General features: G+C 40.7%; 1 protein-coding gene across 3 annotated transcripts in view; it reads right to left on the bottom strand.

Annotated features, from left to right (window-relative positions):
- Nucleotides 1-19,636, bottom strand: part of COL5A1 (collagen type V alpha 1 chain) — a 275,391-nt gene that overhangs the window by 101,600 nt on the left and 154,155 nt on the right. For all 3 annotated transcript variants that reach the window (XM_082264614.1, XM_082264613.1, XM_082264615.1), the window contains exons 16-26: nt 18,198-18,251; nt 17,803-17,856; nt 17,664-17,717; nt 17,520-17,573; nt 16,827-16,871; nt 15,189-15,242; nt 13,486-13,530; nt 13,015-13,068; nt 11,869-11,913; nt 9,615-9,668; nt 5,073-5,117 (exon numbers count right to left, since the gene is read on the bottom strand). In XM_082264614.1, the coding sequence (XP_082120740.1) occupies nt 5,073-5,117; nt 9,615-9,668; nt 11,869-11,913; nt 13,015-13,068; nt 13,486-13,530; nt 15,189-15,242; nt 16,827-16,871; nt 17,520-17,573; nt 17,664-17,717; nt 17,803-17,856; nt 18,198-18,251 (558 nt within the window). The remainder of the gene's footprint in view (nt 1-5,072; nt 5,118-9,614; nt 9,669-11,868; nt 11,914-13,014; nt 13,069-13,485; nt 13,531-15,188; nt 15,243-16,826; nt 16,872-17,519; nt 17,574-17,663; nt 17,718-17,802; nt 17,857-18,197; nt 18,252-19,636) is intronic.

The raw sequence follows: 19,636 nt of genomic DNA, 5'->3' as shown, positions 1-19,636 counted from the left end.
AGCTCCATTTGTGGGAAAAAAAAACGTCAATTTCATTTGGGTACAGTGTCGCACGACTGCGCAACTGTCTGTTAAATTCACGCAGTGCCGAATCGCAAAATAGGCCCTGGTCTTTGAGCAGCCAAATCCTCCGGGGCTTAAGTGGTTAACCACTTAAATACAGGGCACTTTCACCCCCTTCCTGCCTAGATCAATTTTCAGCTTTCAGTGCTCATTGGCGTCTATGGGAAATATTGGTCAGCTTGACATGGCACTGCTCTCTGGCTTGAACATTGGGGTCTATGGGAAATATTGGTTAGCTTGACATGGCACTGCTTCCTGTCTTTAACATTGGCATCTATGGGAAATCTTGGTCAGCTTGCAATAGCACTGCTCACAAACTATGACAGGGACACCAAACTTGGGGAGTACTGAGAGTGGACCCAGGAAAATAACATATCCATACATTATAAAAGTGGAGTACAAAGTGCCTGTACACTACACTGACTGCACTAAACCAACTCAACTCACTATCTACTAACTACCTGCCTAACCTCTATTATCACAAACTATACACGGCTGCCGTGTAAGCAGCAGCATTATATAGTGTGGGACGTGGACTTAGCCCCTGAGCCATGATTGGCTAAAGGCACCCTTCCTTTAGCCAATCACGGCTCTGACAGGACATTGTGCTGTGATCATCAGTAATTTGTTCACTGCATCAGGGCAGTGCATTATGGGGGGCGCTCATTGGCGGGCGAACTTTCTGTCGAGCGCCCCATTTGTTTGTGTGTGTGTTCGGCGAACAGACGAACAGCTGATGTTCGAGTGGAACTTACGTTCGACACGTGATTTAACCTTCATCTCTTGTACCAGTGACAGCAAGTAATAGGATAACTCTCCGAGAAGGATAAAGAAATCAAAAAACATGCAAATTTAAAATGGGGGGTTGTTATTGCTTTTTGAGTCTTCCTTTACCTCTGCTAAAAACCTCCGTTAAAATAGGAAGTGAGTGGAAATCACTTTTATAGACAACAATAAAACCTGACACATAGTTCAACTCTTACCCACTTCACTGAAAATGAAACAATGTTTTGGCGGATGTAGGGATTTTTATTAAACAAGCCAAAAAGATGAATTCTCCTGCACCCTAGTATTTATACTATAATTGCATTAAGAGTAATAATATATCATTGTAGTGATAAAACTGAAATAAGGGCAGGTTGATGTCCCACTGGGAACAAAAGGGTGACAATATATCCGCACTTTCTCATCTGAGTAACATCACTGATACGCCAGAATTCCATCACTTTGGAAGGATTTCCTCTTACTTCCTGTTTTGGCTATAGAACAGGAAGTGAAGGAAAATCTCCCCAAAGGACACAGATGGCAAAAAAAAAAAATACCCTGACCTCCAACACCACTCCCAAGGAGTGAGACAGAATATTGCAGAGTGCAATATGAAGTGGGAGTGCTCGCTGTCTTCGCCTGTAGAAGAACTATGTGACCCAATTAACTGTTGTGTTAAAGCTAAAAAAAAGTGTGCTCGGGATTTGCCCTGCACAACTGTTGGCGTCCTGGCCATGTATCATAGAGTTAAACTACCTTGCCTCTGAAGACAACTAATGAAATGCGGCCTGTCAGAGCAAGCCCCGGGTGGGTTTCCTAGATTTTTAAATAAATTCTTTCTACTTTACCGCCCAGAGGAAGAGAGAGGCACAGAAAATATTTCTTGGCATATTTTATCGGGGAATATTTCATGGCCAGTGGCACCTGTCAGATGCCAGGAATAAAAATGAAGGTGAAATAGAAGATTTATGGAAATGTAAAATATTTAATTCTCTAGGTAGGGGAGAGGGGATAGTACAACGATGATGAACTACAGCTCTCAGAATACCCTGCTAGATGCATGGACCACCATTTCTCGAAAAGTAGCCAGAAACACAAGAAGGTGATTTGTACGGTTTATAAGCTAGATCTCATTGCAAGAGGTGAATTGATATTTTGCAAGCTGAGCTAAAAGAAAAGTGCTATTTTAAAAGATAAAAAGTAATAGTTCCAACATGTTTGTAAGGGCCATGTCAGATGAGGGAGTTCACCCTGAGATTACTTACCTTCTCCTATAGAGTTGCTCCCACCCTGGTTGGATCGGAGAGATGTTGCCCTATTACTGCTCCCTCACTAAGGAGTGGGATTCTGTGAGATTCTGCAGTATGCTAAGCCTACAGGGAAGCAATGGCCATTACGGGAAGTGGTTGTTGCACCTCAGTAATTCTGCTACTGTTAATGTGTTGCCAGCGGAGGAATCGCCTGTGTGACATCAGAACTGATGCACCTGTCCAGATAATGAGGACATTCATGTCACTTTGCTGTGCAGGCCATTGCCCTATGCTATCAGCCCTCTGACCTCTGTAAAAGGTCAGCTGGCAAAAGAAAAAACATTCTTATATAAACCAACTATTTTTTTTAAAAACAAGAGATTACTTCTAACAGTTAATTATATATTTCTGCAAATTAAGGCTTGGGTCTCACTACTGCTGTTGCAATTGGATCAGATTTGCAGCGTGATTATAAAGTACGACTTGATTGCATTGTGGATTCGGTATGAATATTCTAGGGGGCCAAAATCATGCTGGAACCACACCAAAGTAGTACAGGACCCTCTTCCAAAATCACGTTGTGCTTAGTTGCATTGATGTGAATAGGCATCATTGAAAACAATGTGATTTCTATTGTCATACAAATTGCACTAGTGTAAATATGGCCTAACGCCCTTAGAAGATGTAATATGATAAACATGTGTCTATTCATCTGAACCCTGGCAGCCTATAAAATTAGCCCTGGTCTACTGATCAATCCATTTAAGTAGTCATTTATTTGTCTCCTTTAAATAACAGATGAGAAATGAAATCCTCCAAAGCTGTATCAGCAGTCAGTTAAAAAAAATGTATTCGTTTGCAGAGATTATTATTACAAATTTTGTGTCTCTCCTCAGCAGAGCAGCGCTGCCATCCAGTGGCCAAACTGAATAACAGTTCTCAGAGTTTGCTTCATGTGCAGCACAGGCTCATAGCTGCAACTGTGACTTTCCTTTTTGGCAACACTTTTACTGCAGGTGGATGAGGTTTTAAGATTATAGACTTTTTAGAACTGGGACTCTTTATGGCGGAGTATTCATGTACATTTAGAGTCAATACTTTTCAAAGCTACCTCTAGGTATTCACTAGCATTTTAGATCAGATTTTCTACACCCTTGAATTATCCACACCTAAGGAACAAATACAGAAGGGAGGGCAAGAAGAGGTCCTAAGACTCTGAGGGGGAGATTTACTAAAACTGGTGGACACACAATCTCGTGCAGCTATGCAAAGTAACCAATAAGCTTCCAGGTTTTAGCCCTCATTCATACCGGTGCGGCTTTAAAATCGCGCTACTTCAGCGTGATATCAGTGCGATTTGCACTGCTGACTTTTTGGCGGCTTGCGACTTCCTTTAACAGAAGTCTATGCAAGTCACAATGAAATTGGTAAACTTAGTGCAGGAACCTTTTTCATAATCACTACGACATGACTGGTTCCATTGCCGGCAATGGGGTGCGACTTGTCATGCGATTTGGAACTGTCAAATCACATGACAATTCGTACCAGTGTGAATGAGGGCTTATAGTCAAAACTTGATTGAACAAGCTGAAACAAATTGGTTACTAGGCACAACTGCACCAGATTCTGGGTGCCACAGATTTAGCAAGTCCCGGTTCACACATACTCTTGCCAATCCACTGCGGGTTCCCTCATCGCATTCAACTCCCAGGCAGTTCACACTGCCATATGTGAATCGCTTGGGGTGTCAATACAAAGTTAACGACACCCAATTTTGATACACAGGTTCATACTATAACATTCACTAAAATGAAAAATTAGCGCTATCAGTGATCATACAGAATTTTAATCCAGGTGTGGAAATATAGAGCCTAAGGCTCGGTTCACATTGGTGCGATGCGGGAACCCTGAAAATCCACTGAGGGTTCCGCATCGCACCTGGCTTACAGGCAGTTCACAGTGCCATATGCAAACTGCTGGGAGTGTCAATACAAAGGTAATGACACCCCCAGGTCAGTTTGCATATGGCAGTGTGAACTGTCAATTTGGGCAGGAATCAGATTGCATGGGTGTTCACACCCATGCGATCCGATTCTCGTGCGGACCAAAAAAAGGGTCCTGCACGACTTTGGTCTGAATGCGATCCGAATTCAGGCATACAATCTGTATGGCCAAATTCGCATCGCACAGACATCGCATGTGATTTGCATAGCAGTGTGGCGCAAATAACATGCGATGTTTGACATTGCTATGGTATGAACCGGCACTTAATACTGCAAAATTAGCCACACAGCTTCCTGTTAATGACTCAGGTGACTCATGACATGAAATTAACACACATTTATACCAAACAGATCCATTTTTCTGCTTAAGCTGGCCATACATTATACCATTTTTTTGTTGAATTTCCTTTAGATTTACCTTCAACTATGTAATGCAAGGACCTGCCTGATTGCAAACAAATTGAAAGTGTTTAGGTTTGACTTCATATTATATGGTTTTGGTAAATCTTAAAGAAAATTGTACAAGAAAATTGTATAATGCCATAGAATATGTTTTCCCTATATCAAGAAAGAGTAGCTAATAACTTTTGTCATATATGTCAGTAATTTTCAATGCTGAAGAGGGCCAGAGCCATCCATTGTAGATTCTTTGTAAAATTTAAAAAAAAAGCAAATTGGTGGTCTGTGTTTGAAATAGCGACACCTTCATTATGGAATGATGGGAGGGGCTACTGGTGGAAAATGTCATCGTTGTGACCAAACTACTGTAAGGAAATCGCATTGTTGTAGGAGGGGCAGAGACACAAACTACTGCAGAAAAATGTTACCTTAATAGGAGGATCTGAAACACAAACTACTACAGGGAAATCTTAGTGATGAGTGTCAGAGAGAGAATTAGGTGATTCTTCTCACCTGTGCACACCCCAAACTGAAAAAAACGACTGTGTGGAGCTGACTTTTAAGTTAATGGGAGCACTATATAATAACATACCTGACTTCCTTTCTCTCCGGGGGGTCCTTCCTTTCCGGGGTGACCCTGTGTGGAGAAAAAGACAGAGGGTAAGACATTTTCATACAGTTTGCCTCATATCTGCATTACTAAGTGAGATGTACAATTAGCAGCACACCTGGACTTCGTGCCTCCCGCTGCTGCTAGCAGAGAACATAGATCTTGTATAAACACCACAACATTGTATGCATACCAATGATCCCAGACCCCGCTGAATGGTGCGCACAGCCTTGCGCAGGGAGATTGTTCTCTGCATTACCATTTACGGCTTGGTTCTGCTGCTTTAGCGCTCCTCACCTGGAGTAATTAAATGTATTTTGCTCTCAGAAGTCCTTTGTTTATATTCATGCTGTGCTGCTTGTGTGATTCTCAGCATAATCTGCAAATTACTGCATTGAAATTAAGTTTATAGTGGAGTGGGCACCATATGAAGTAGGAGATAATGCCATGAACATTGACACAGAGAAGGGGATGTTCTGAGGTTATACACTATAAGGGTGCATCTACAGAAAGTTCAAATCTAGAATTTCATTCCAATATCATTTATTAGGTTTTGTTTTCTGGGATTTAAAAAAGACTGAGAAAGATTATACACACCACCTGTAACCTGTGAATGTCAATGCAGGGAACGAATTTGACTGCAGAGAATCTTGTGCATCAATATAGATTATTAATGCTCAAATAATTAATAGCAAATACTTACCGAAGGGCGGGATGGTATGGTGATAGCTATAACAAACAATATTGGAAAAAAAAAACATATAATCTAAATACTGGCCCCAGGAATACCACAAGCTCTGTAGTGTGACAGTGACACTGCCTCAATGGCTGTGCTTATCCTAAAGAGAACCTCTAACGAATTGGGCAGTTGTAAGAATCTGAATCTCCACCATTATTTGGTATAATAGTGCAGGCTTATCTCTCAGGAATAGATTGTTGCATTGCCATTAACTTGTATTCCCTTCCTGACTGAGCAATAATGTTAGTTCAGTGTCAAGTTGAGAGTCCCCCATCAAGGCTGATCATCTCATGCATGAGCTCAGGGCTGTTAACTGACACTTGGTCAGGGTAAAAATGGCATTAAATAAAGGTTTTAACTTTCTTTCATGTAATCCTGACAGCATCATTGTTATATGACGCAGGCTATTGGCTTTACTGTGGTATGTTAAGGTAATACTTGTGTTACTGTAATTTACGTTACGCATGTGGCAGTGGCATTCATTTTAAATGGCACCCTAACAGACCAAGGCAACACAACTCCAATGCAGTGTAGTATACCACACAGGATGACATTGCACTACAATGTATTGTGTTGTGCTCTGCTAGGTTTCCAAAATGGTTACTGTGCTTTGTTTTTGGGTTTTCTTTTACATTTTGGTGTGTTGCAATCCCATCCATTTGAATAGGCTGCCTTAACACAACCCACATGCAAAAAAACATGTTAACACAACGCACTAGACTGGGTGAAGGTAAATCCAGCCTTATGCTTCAGCTAGGGTAGGGTGGCATTACAAATTTGATATAAAATCTAGCAATCGGATATATATGGCTGAGCTAGTATTTAGATAATTAAAAGGGTGATGGATGACAAGTTAGTGACTAAACATTCCTGTAACTCTTCCAATTCTGCCTCTTTTCTTTCTACTACAGTTTGAGTGTGTACTTACTTCCGAGGATGCTGTTAGGTGGACATGCCCTCCTACTGCTGTTAGGTAGCCAACCCGCCCCCCTTTTCTTTCTCTATTCATTCGATACTCTTTTCTCCTTGAGTTGTCCCATTTTTGGGCTCACCACTAAATTAATTGCATCCTAGACGTTGAGGTGGTTTTCCGAATGGACATCCACATATGTGGACGTTTTCTCCTATGTATTATAAATGGGAACCCAATTGTTTTCTGTTTGTTTGGCTTATATTACCATACCTAGTATGTATTTGGTTAGCTTCTGCTATGAGGATTTTTGTCCTTTCTCTTTCTTCTGTATAATATGACCGAATTGTTATGGTTTCTAATGCTCTCACTGTAAAGCACTTATATTAATGGGTATCCCTATGTTTTCCTGTTATGGTTACGTTTGTACCTTTCTGGTCCATCACGGACATTTGTCTTTTGTACTTTATTATCTGCAACACTTAATAAAATATAGATTAAATATAATGTCCTATATTCCCACAAAGAGCCCAACAATTTACATCAGCACTAACAACCAATAAAAGTTAAGATTGGGAGAGCAAGTGGGGATTCATCAGACCACTGATGTCAACCACCCCCCCAGTTGCAGTTGCACCTCAATCAATAATATCACACAGCTACTGCAGTATAATAACATACCTGACAACTTAATGTTTCAATCATAACACTACCTGCAGAAATTCATCCTGCTGCCATGCTTCCAAGTCAAGGCTCAGGGAGGCTATTGTTCCTTAAGGTGGTATTCATCCTGTATACTTTTCATCATATTTGTTTTCTACAGCTTGATTCCCTGCATCAAACTTTTCAAAAATGGAGAAAAGCTGCCAAAATCCAGGAAAACAGAGAGACGGTGCAGTCAAATGAAAAGCCATGATTTTGCAGATCCTTTTAAACACGTCCTGGAGTGTTTCTGCTTTTGGAACAAAAAATGACTTTCATCTGACACATCTTCGCCCTCAGTGCTCCATGCGTGGGTGGAGCAGACTGCACTAACCGCAGCCTTTGTATAAAAAGATCCCTCTCATTACAAACCATCTTACAGATAAAACAACTGTTTAAAGTAAACCTTTCTGAAAAGATACAGAGGAACCACTAATGCTGACTTCCATTTTTAAAGCTTAATTGAACTTTCAGTTTAAATTGGTAAATACATTACAGATGCGTCGAAACAAAAAGGCATGCAAAGTCTTAAGCCTCGTACACACCACTATTTTATTTTCATTCAACCCAATGCACGACGGTGCTGCTGTACTAACAATCCGATGTTAGTATAGGAATCTCTCCTGCTTTGCTATGGTGTTCTGACAGGGGATGACTCCACGCAGCACTCTCAGCCATTGCCACCAGAACAATGACAGCGCTGATCGGGGGTCAGGCACCAGACCTTTTTCGGTCATGAGCCTTCTACAGAAGCCAGCTGACCGGCCGGCTTCTCTCAGAATTTTAGCTTCTGTCAGAATGTCCGGCCTGAATGTCAGCTGCTTTCTAATCAAACGGCCAACATTCAGACCATGTGTACTAGGCTTGTTTTCTTTAAAAAGAAGTCATAGCCTGCATAGAAAAGCTTGTGTCCAGCCAGCATGCTGCAGAATGAGGCCCTTGCTCTTCATGGGGAACTAGTGATCCAATTGGTGAACCAGATCTCTAATCAGCAGATAGCATGCTCCTTCCTAATTGGCAGTGTTCAGGAGATGCTGCAGTGAGACCTCTTTCCCAGTTCCCACAGAGAGCAAGGGTACCCCTCAGCAGCATGCTGGCAGGACACAAGCTTTTCTACTCAAACTGTTACTGTTTTCTAAGGCTAGGTTCAAATTCATTTGAATGGGCTGCCGTGCCCCGGGACATGGAGGGAAAAAGTCCCTGCACTATTTTTGAAATCACAGCCAGCACGGAACCAAGGTTCCCAGTACCGTATGGTTTCCAGTGGATTAATGGCACCCACCCGCGCGTCTCGCATTTCTCTGTGTGGATGGTTGCAGCAGATGGTATTTGTGCGGTTCCCACAGTGGACTTAAGACCTTACTTAAGACCTAGACTTAAGTAAACAAAATGTAAGATATTTAACTCCTTTTGTTTTTGATGAACCTGGAATGTATTTAGCTAATTTAAATTAACTGTTCAGTTGAGTTTGAATGATGCAGGCCCCAGGAATGTCATTCTTCACATTGCAGCTAGTAAAGCTTGAAAAGTCTTGAAGCCTAGCTCTTGTCAAAATGTTTTTTTTCTTTCTTAAATTCAACTTTAGAATAGAAAAGGGAGGAGTTAACATTTTTTGTCAAGTTCTTACTCTATTTGTGATCCCATTTTGGAGATTTTACCTTCTTTCCTGTCTCTGTGATGCCAGTACAAAAAAATGGGGGGGAGCAGTTGTCACTTGGGTAGAAAAACAAAAACAGCAAAAAAACAATTTTTTTGTGTCTCTTTTAGAGAAATTCTCAACACTTCTTTTCCTGATAAAGGCCCTAACCAACCATTCCTTGTTCCTTCAAAAATGAAGTCAATTGTTTTGCCAGAGGTTGTTTTGTCCGCTTATTCTAGCTCGGTGACACTTTGTTAATAAAGCCAGGATAAGAGCATCAAAAGCTGCACTTGGAAATCCAACCAGCAACGGCAGCTCCCATATTTATCCTTTGACAGGTTACCTTTAAACAGCTCATACACCTGAACATTGAGCTTCTTGATCTTTCTCCATCTTTGCAACAGGCAGCTCGATCTACAAGAAACTTGCCTTCTATGCATCTGCATAAAATTTCTACACATGCCAGGCTGGCCTATAACAAAATTAACTGCAGATAGTCTGAAGATGTAAAAGAAAATGAAGCTGTATACTTACAGCTGGACCATCAGCACCAGGCATACCAGGAAGTCCAGGTTTTCCTAGAGGACCCTGAAAGCAGCAAAGAAGATGAGATATTTATTAGATTTTCAGTGTTACTATCCAGGCTGTTGAACTGCAAATCCCACAATGCCCTGCCTTAGTAAGTAAGGCAAATGCCCTAAAGCGCCAGTGTGCAGATTATCACCCCCACCCCTTCCCAGTGTTAGTTTGTTGCAGTTTGTGAGACTCAATGCAATAAAGAACTCTGCAATCTTTCATGATTCCGCTAACAGCTCGAGGGCCTGTGTAGAGAGGCTTTGGGTTTATGTCAGTGACAACAGTATGAAATCCTTTTGAAATGCTTCTGAGATCATTCAGAGTTCATTGACAGGTGTGTTGACCTGAAGTTGGCCTTTTTCTGACCTGCATTTGAACAGTTTCAAGTGGGTTTTGCATTTCTATTGACTTGGGAATGCAGAGCCTTTCTGACACAAACGAAAGGCTGTCACAGGCCTGTAAGGAAATCAGTTTTCCTATTTTACCTTCTTTTAATCTATGTGGAAATAGATGACCCTATTATAAGACCCTGTTCACACCAGTGTGACTTGTCATGCAATTTGACAGTTCAAAATCGCATGACAAGTCGCACCCTTTTTGTGCATATGGAAGCCTTCAAAATTGGTACAACTCTGAATTTCACCGTTCTGAAAAAGGTTCCTGCACTATTTTTGGCACACAGACGTCAGCAAGCCACACAAAATCACACTGACCGCCAGCTTTAAAATCACGCTGAAGTAGCACGATTTCAAAGCTGAAATTGGTGTGAATCGGGGCTAAACATTAGTTTATGTTCATTTTTTATAACCCTTGTTTCTTTTTTATCAGTTGTTAAATGTGTATAACAACATCCACATTTGTTACGGTAGTACAGAGGTACTAGGCTTAGCTTCCTGACTAGTAGACCTGTACAATGACTCTAAATGCTCGGTCACACCGGTGCAACTTGATAATTTCGGATCGCATGACAAGTTGCACCTTATTGTCCATCATGGAAGCGGCCAAATCGGTGAAAATCCTACTCTATCGTAGTCGCACCGATTTCAACAGTAGTTCTTGCGCTACTTTTTGCAAGTTCAGGTGCGACTTGCATAGAACTCTATGCATGAAGCCGCTCAGATGTCTTCCAAGATGCACATGTAGTCGCACTGACATGTAACTTTGAAATTGTGGTTTCAAGTGAAGTCACACGATTTCAAAGTCGGATTCAGTGTGACAAAAGGCTCAAACTTATTTCGACCTATAAAGAGCCTCCTGTTTTCAAGTTACACCTGACCCACAACCCTATATTATCTCAGTAGTCATTAAAGTAGAACTTCAGACTCACTAGAATCACAGCTGAAATATGTGTACCTGAACTATTTTACCTACCCCCCCATTTGTAATAGAATGTAATGTAACCAAGTCTTGTGATCCTGACACTTCTACTAGGCAAAGTAGACAGGTCAATGACCTTGATTTCCTCTACTGCTGGTAAGCAATACAGCTTGATCACTAACTCCCCCCCCCCCCCCCCGTCTATGGTTAGGAAGTGACGGAGCAGTACATTATTGAGGTCATCATTCTGCTCCCCCTCTTCTAAGCATACATACTGTAATAGACTGGCAGCAATGTGCAAAGCAGTACAGTTTTTTTTATTTTTTATTTAAAGCAGCGGTATCGCCACAAATATGACAGCTGGGTCTAGCCTATTACTCTGTAAAAAATTCACTTCAGCAAAAAAGACAATAAAAGGTGTACTCTTTGCAGTGAGTCAATAGATTGTGAACAGCAAACCGCACGCTAAATTCTTGCCTTTATTAATATGTTCCTGCGGGTTACAGACTAATAACTAACTTTACTGATGGACCTCTTTACCTGTGTACAAGAAATTGGTCCTCGTGGTTTGCTCATCCATTCATTTGTATAAGAGTGATGTGGGTTAGTGGTGTAATTTTTGAAGCTTAAAGACGTACAGGCGCAGAGTGTGTCATTTTACATTGCGTGTCTTGTGATTTACTGCAAATTTAATGGAACCATGAAAGGGATACAACACTGTATGAATGTATAGGATTAATGTAAACATGTCATCCCTAATTGAAGAGGCATACATTCTCTGCTAAACACTAATACAGTGGAAGAGGGGAGGATGACAGGCTTGGTGCAAACAATGCAGAAGCAGATGGAGTGTATATTACTGTAAGTACACAACAGCTGCCCCATGTCATATTACCTTCTCTCCTGGCGGACCGATGGCGCCCTGAGGACCGGGAAGACCCTGAGGGGCAAAAAAAAAATCTTTAGTACTTTTTTTTTTTTTTACAATTTCTACTTTTATTGGAGGACTCCAGAGTAGTTAAAATAAATGATTAATTCGACCTCAGATATATCTCAATATATGAACAATGCTATTTTGACATTCAGGTTTTGTTCGCAGCTAATGCTCTTTTTGCTGCTTTTTACATAACATATTGTTTTCTTTAGTGCTACTATAGTGCATCAGTACTTGGAAAGTGCAAACTTCCTCCTTGATTATTTATAAACGGGACAGATCAGATACATAATGCTGAGACTACTATCCTAACAATACGATAAAATCAATCATCATTGGGTGATGCCATGCGAGTATTCGAAACAGGAAACCTAGCAAAATATACACACAGGCAAATTATCGGTTATCTCTGATTCACTCAGTTTCTGAACTCAGTAAGATCGCTGCCACCTTCTTGTACCAGATGCAACACAGTAAAATTATTCTTGTTGACTTGTTCATTCCTTTTAAAATTCAAGCTTAGACAAAAGGTCGCCAGGTGTTCACCACTCAAGATGGCGGCCCAGCGGGAGTTACACGTCTACCCCACACCATCTGGGCACTTCATAAATAAAATCTGAAACTGCAGAGGAATTACTGATGGGATGCAAATCTTCCTGACAGCATCAAGGTGACAATGAGCAGGGCACAAGGACCGCCAGAGTCACATGTAGAGAGGTATATATTAAAGATGATCTGTAATGCAGCACTGAAAAGTGTCCTATAAACATTACAGTCGAATTCCTGGCACTTTGAATTTCGTATGCCAGGCATCAGTTCTCTCTTAGAAGGGGTGTCAGTAGGAGCCATTGATGGCAATGGGTCAAAGTGTTCAGGTTCAAATTTTGTAGGCATCACCTGAATGAATTCAGCCAAAACAAACAATAATCTAGGGACTTAAGTGCTTTGCTTCATTCAGTCCAAGATTGAGTTCCTCCTTCGATAGCAGTATGTAAGGGGTCATTGCTGACACCAGGCAAATGCAAATTAAAAATTTGTGCCACCAATTATTAGTAATTCTTAAGCTATTAGCATTTAATTTTAAGTTTATTTAAAGATTAGACTCACCTGTGCACCTGGGTTTCCTTGCTGGCCTGGTGGCCCTGGTTCACCTTGAGGTCCCTGAAAGAAGATGAGACAAAAAATAAATCTTAATATGTCTACAACACCAGAGAAACTCACAAACGTCTTCTGATGCTTTCTTTGAAGCTCAGACATTTTATAAAAATGCTTGTCTTCTAAACATTCTCTAACAAAATATATAATACATAATCTATAAATCTTTTTTGCACATTTTCCTGCATGGTATACACGTATATATAGACTATGTTCAATATTGCCTCTGCCCATTATAGCTTCTGTGTATCCCAGTCACCCAACCTCCGGCCTTGCAGACCGTCACGCAGAAAAAAAGGTTTCTAATTCAACGAATCTTCAATATTATTGTGTATTTCATTTTGTGATTCAAAAACAGCTTGTGTTATGTACAGAAGAAGCCTATTTGCCCCCCAGATTACATCATAGCCATACAACACTTACCACGCTGCCCTTGGGACCCACTGGTCCGTCCATTCCTGACACACCCTAAAAAAAGTAGATGACATATCATCAGACACAGTAACAATGTCACACAAAACCTACGAATTATGACATTTTATGTTTAGTGTATAGTGTCTGTGAAATTGTTACTTTGGAATTAATATATGTATGCGTTAGCAGTCATCATTCTGCTCTATCTACCAATGTAGCTGCAGTTTGGAGGCAACATAACTCTGAATTACTTGAAATTGGAAAAAAAACAAACTTGGAAATAGTTTGAAATACAACAATAACATACATAGCCTTTTTTTAGTTTATAGATGGAGTGGGGGGATGGCTAAAACTATCAGATTCCCCTTGGGAAGCTTTCTGACCATTCCTCCCCTGTAAAGCAGGAAGTGAGAGGAAATCTCTACAAAGTGAGGGAAAATGTATTTTAGACAGTGGTCACTAAATAGACATTCCCATTAGAAGATTTCCCTCACCTTCTCTTTTAATGACAGCTATAACATTTCAGATTCCTACTGGTCAGAATGTGTTGAAGTCACAAAATAGGCAGGACAGCAAAGTAACAACTATAATCAAGTAACAAGTAAAGAGATCAGAAATAGCAGCATAGTTACAGCTTTCCTTTAAGCTTCATGCACACTGCAATACAGGGGGGCGCGCAGCGTGTAGAAACTGCATAATTACTCTTCCAGAGCTTGCAGCCGCCGTGTTCAATTGCCCATTGAGATGAATTAGAAGGTGCTGTTGCATTTGGTTGTGAGCCCTGGGTTGCTTAAAGCACCTGCATGCATGCGGACATATGCTCCCAATGCATACTATCTGCATTTAGAGCATATTCCCTGTGCAAGTGTATGCTTTATACAACCCCTCTGTGCATGACCGCAAACTGCCGCATGTTCCAATTTATCCCAATAGGTGGCTTAAGCAGTGGCTGGGACAGTAATTACATAGGCTTTGCTACAACCCTCAGTCCACATTATTATAGGATGCAGCTAGCTTATGGAAACGATGCGCTAGCGGGTACATTGGGAATTTTTAACATGACAGAACAGCTTTGCATGCAATTAAAGCATCCAATTTATAGAAAAGTTTGTAGTTAGGCTTTGTCATTTTAATCAGCATCTCTGAAAATTAATTTTTCAGGCTTTCTATGCACATCTTTATCAAAAGAAGGGCAAAACCAGAGGCTTTTTTTATGGCAACCAATCAGGTTTATGTTTTATTCTCACAAAAGAACACTAACAACAGCTGGACAGATCTTTGCTGTAGTTTTCATCATTCATATGCACAGAAGGATGCTTGTATTGGAGCTGTCATCCCAGCAGGAAGAAACCCGGATTTGCATTAACAGTCTGATGGGATGAGAATTCTTTGTATACACTTACTAAACAACATTGCACAGCCCAAAGCTCCAAATGTTTATCTTCTCTTCAACACCATCAAGATGATAGATGTGTTTGTGGGGCTCCAATCACCAGCTTGTTCTGCTATGAGCCACAACTTATCAGCCTGACTTTAATATCGGCAAAAAATGTACAGTAATTCCCTGGTTTGGGCTTATTAAACATCGCTGCTGCTGTGCAACTATATACAGAATGATGAGGGAGATGGATTATTGCAGATACAGCTGCATGGAATGTGTAACCCACAGAGGCAGCCCTTCCTTAGTGCTGTCGCCTGGCAGGCAAACTTACGTGTTGTCCAGGGGGGCCTGGAGGCCCTTTTGGTCCCAACAGTCCTCGTGGTCCCTGTAAATAACACAAATAAAATGTGAAAAGCTGCCACTGGTTTGGCCCATGCATTTATGTATACTACAAAGTGGACAATTTCACTCATCTGACTACACTAGCCCTCAACACCCTTACTCTATATGCCCTGAAAAAATCAGTTCACAATCCATGATAATCCAGTATTAAACAGGTGAGATATTAGATGGAGTTAGTGCAGTGGTAATAGTGGCAACATCAGCTGTTGCAAGGATGTTTAAAAGGGAAACTATTTTATCTTTAAGGCCCCTTTCACACATACGGACTGTTCATCCGTTTTCATCCATCCGTTGATGGATTTATATCGAACAATAATGCATTCCTATAGAAAAACGGATGTAAATGGATGATTATCCATTTACATTTGTTTTCATCCGCTTCCATCAACATCCGTTTTTTTGAACAGATGAAAGCCCAATTTTTCATCTGTTATAAAAAACAGATCTGATGAAAATCAGATGAAAAACAGATGACAAAGGATGAAAAACTGATGTGACTGATGAGACAGATGATAAACTAATGTTGATTGAAAAAAACTGATGACAAAAAAAACGTGACTGAACTGATAGGCCTGCATGTGTGAAAGGTGCCTAAGCCTTTTTTTTACAATTTATAGAAAAAGGTGATCAGCTTAATGTGAGAAGACTTATGAGAGAGTATTCATGTTTTTAAAACTATGTCTTATGTGTAGTTTGTTATTATAAATGTGCATTTTTATTGAATTAAATATGAAAGAATTACCTTCCTCTTAGTGGTTCCGCGGAGTGGTTTTGCTTTACTGTTTCTTCCTCTTAATTGTATTTGCAAATATGTAATGCAGTTATTTGGTTATCGCACAGTAAGCATGTAAACTGTGAAAGTTTTAGTGTTATTTTCTATTCTGTAATAGAGCATAACTAAAATGGTTGTGTATAACCAAGGTACTTCCAGAGTAGTATATCCTAATCAACTTTAGAAGTTCACCAGGAGAAACTGCACTGATCTGAGAAACAAAAATCCTATTTTTGACCTCACCTTAGCTTAGCTGAGCTGTGTAAGGGAAGACAGCACAGAAACAAGATTCTCTGTTTGGTAAATTTGTTGGTACGAAGTCACATCAGACATACTTCACACAAGAATAGACCATGCATAAAAGGCTAACATACAATAAATATGACAAATACAATATCCAGTATTTTTGGCTTTATGGCTTGGGGAAGGTGGAGATGAAGGGGAATTTTTTTTTTCTGTGGGATGCTAATTTAGTGGTGTTAAGGTAGTCTCTGGGGCGGCAATAGGATTCATTTGAGCAATGATGAAAATAGTTACTATGGGTCTATAATTCGCCGTAATTCACCAAAATTCTTAAATTTTAAACTGCACACAACATTTACTTTTCTACATATGTAATAACTGGAAAAAGATTGGGCGGGGGGGGGGGGTGTTCTTTGGGTAACTCTGAAATTATTACTGTACTCATTGTACTTATATAAAATATATGTGAACTAATAATTGACTATATACATTCCCAGCACATTCTGCAGACATTTTCTATAATATACCGATATTACAATCTGAAACACTTACAGGTTCACCTGGCAATCCTCTGGGTCCGACATCTCCATCATCACCCTATAGAAAGAGAGACATATTACATTTATCTGTTGTGTAATCCTGGCACGGCAGGTCAGTCCCATCACCCAGAACTAATAAATGTTCATCATCATCTTTTCTGGGCTTCAGCACTCCTCTGTTCTTTACAGGTCAGCCAATATTCTAACTGCTGTATAGAGGGACAGCTGGATAATATTTGCTTTCTGTTGGCTTTATCATTTTCTATCCATCAAGTTCAAAAGTTCATTTTCAAAGCTCCTGCTGAACACATTGTTTCTTTGGGATGGTGGTCCTCTATGTCCTTTATACAGTTATTTGCCCTTTGGGTTACCCTTTCAGCTCCAGGGTAAGTAGATTGTCAACAGGCACCAAGTTAAAAAGCATGCCTAACAGGAGAATGGGTAGCCATAGGTGTATCTAACCCTGAGCTGTATAAGACAAAGAAATTGACCTTCTTAAAAGCCACCAGGTTTAAACCTACTCAAAAATTTGGAGTTTAATTGGTAAACATGTAGAAATAACTTTAGTTCTTAGTAAAAACACACTGATATATTAGGAATTAAGTGGCAATTCTTCTACAAACAGGGAAAAGATGAATCATGACTGACTGGTCATCATTCTTGGGCGTAGCATGTGGAATAGATGAAAACACAGTAGGCAGCTTACCCTCTCTCCGTCCTCTCCTGGTGGTCCTGGAGGTCCAGATGGGCCTGATTCACCCTGTCAATAGTCAACAATTACATATTAAGACTCTGATTACCAACATGATGCACTGGAAAAAGTTATAACAGGAATAAAATAAAAACTTACACGATGCCCCTTCTCTCCAGGTAAACCAGCCAGACCGTCAAATCCTCTGTCACCCTGAAACATAAATTATTTTAATTTTACATTAAACCTAAGCACTTTAAGTCACTCTTTTAGATCCATCATGCCTGATAAGGCATACCTTGGGTCCAGTTTGTCCCGGCATCCCACGAGCACCATCACTGCCTGCCCGACCCTGAAAGGTGCAAAAATATGGGTGTCAGTCTGGGAAATTTGGCTTTTATGATTGATCCGTCAAATACTAATAAAAATAAGCAGAGAAAATGTCTTCTCAGCATCAATTTATAGAAAGATTGTTTTTAGTCGCAAAAACATACAAAAAATAAATGAGTAACATTATTGCTGATGTAAATTTATTGAGACATTGGACATAAAATTACATGCTGAACAAAATCTAAACCATACACTGATACTCTATGAATGACATCAGACAAATTCCAACACACACAAGGTATGCTGGGATGTTTAGTATCCTGAGCCACTGATAAGGCTGCTCTGTAGAATGTACACACTTACCCTTCGTCCGGGCTTCCCTGGTGGACCTGGGGTACCTTGAGAGCCACGAGGACCCTATAGAAATAAAGCAAATTAAAATACAATCAGACAGTGTATGGATATATACAGACCACAGCCCATCATATCTTAGAGCTGGAAAATGTTTGGCAGTAGCTGCATTACATTAAAGGCCAACTCAAGAAAAAACAAATTCTTTAATATGGACTAAGGTTGAATCATCTGCCTGCTTCCTCATGGGCTTCAGGCTGGATTTCCCAACAGTTCTTTGGGTCAATGTCCCTCATAAAATGGTGATATTTCCCCGCAGTAGTTTCTGTGAACACCCCTTCTCTATTGATTGGATTTGCTCTCAGTGTTATGCATCTATGCCCCTTCCTCAATGGTGAGTTTTCCCATTTATAGTCTGCATCTCTACTAGTTCCACAATAATGAGTTTTCCCCACAGCAGTTTGTTCCAGTATTTATCCCCCAAACCTCCCCATACCTCCCCCAAAATTGTGTGATTTCCCCACCATAGTTTTTGTTCCCCCCCCCCCCCTCCTGGCAGCAGCGGCTCTGTTCCAATCAAGGGGAATTTGCTATGCTAATAACTTTAATGCCCAGGATTCTCTGCCCAAATAAGGAGGGGCAGAATTTTTCTGGGGCAGATCGGGTAGACAGTGTGGGGAAACCAGTGCGTTCGGACCTGCGCTGTACTTGCCTACACAGGGAGCAGAGCCTGGTGTGTAAGGACTAGAGCTGGGTACCCTTGCTGTATCGTTAGAGCCTGTGAGGATCAAAGCAAGAGACTGGGCCACAGAGAGAGCGGCTGTGTTGTGGAACCCAAGCTGGGGAGTCCTGCTGACTTGTGCAAAAACATCAGAGAGAACCTGATCTGAAGGGCTGAGACTTCTGGAACAACTAACTGACAAGAGTATAGGGCTGGACTTGTTGCACTCCAGGAGTAGTGAACGAAACTGCCAAGTTCAGTCCTTTGCTGCATACAGTTCTTGCCATTAGAGAGTGTTCCTGGTTTAATAGGCCACTATCTATCCGTTGCACATTCCTAAAGGGACAGCTACACATGCACCACCTCACAGAAGGGCCCAAATGAAAGCCAATTAACAGTGACATTTAGGCGCCAGGTACTTTGCAGTCACTTCTAGGAGTACCCTTTGTCAGGAATGAATATGCCCACCCACTACTGGGGCAGTATGCATAGTGTGCACACAAAAGACCATCATTCTTGTTAACCCTGTTTGGATCAGTTAAAATGGAGTTTAGCATCACTACAGTTCAGTTGATTGGTGTCTTATAGGTCAGTGTTCACATTATCAATTGCCTGTTATTGATTCATGCATGGTTTAATTGCCTTGCCTCAGTACAACTATTTATTCTACCATTCAGTTGCTTATGGCCTATTTTCTGTGTATTGTTGGATAATAATAGCATACTAATGC

This window comes from Pelophylax lessonae, assembly GCF_965119305.1.
Source record: "Pelophylax lessonae genome assembly, chromosome: 7".
NCBI classification, from domain to species: domain Eukaryota; kingdom Metazoa; phylum Chordata; class Amphibia; order Anura; family Ranidae; genus Pelophylax; species Pelophylax lessonae.
The sequence above is the reverse complement of the archived record's forward strand: the minus strand, read 5'-3'. Positions and strand labels throughout refer to the sequence as shown.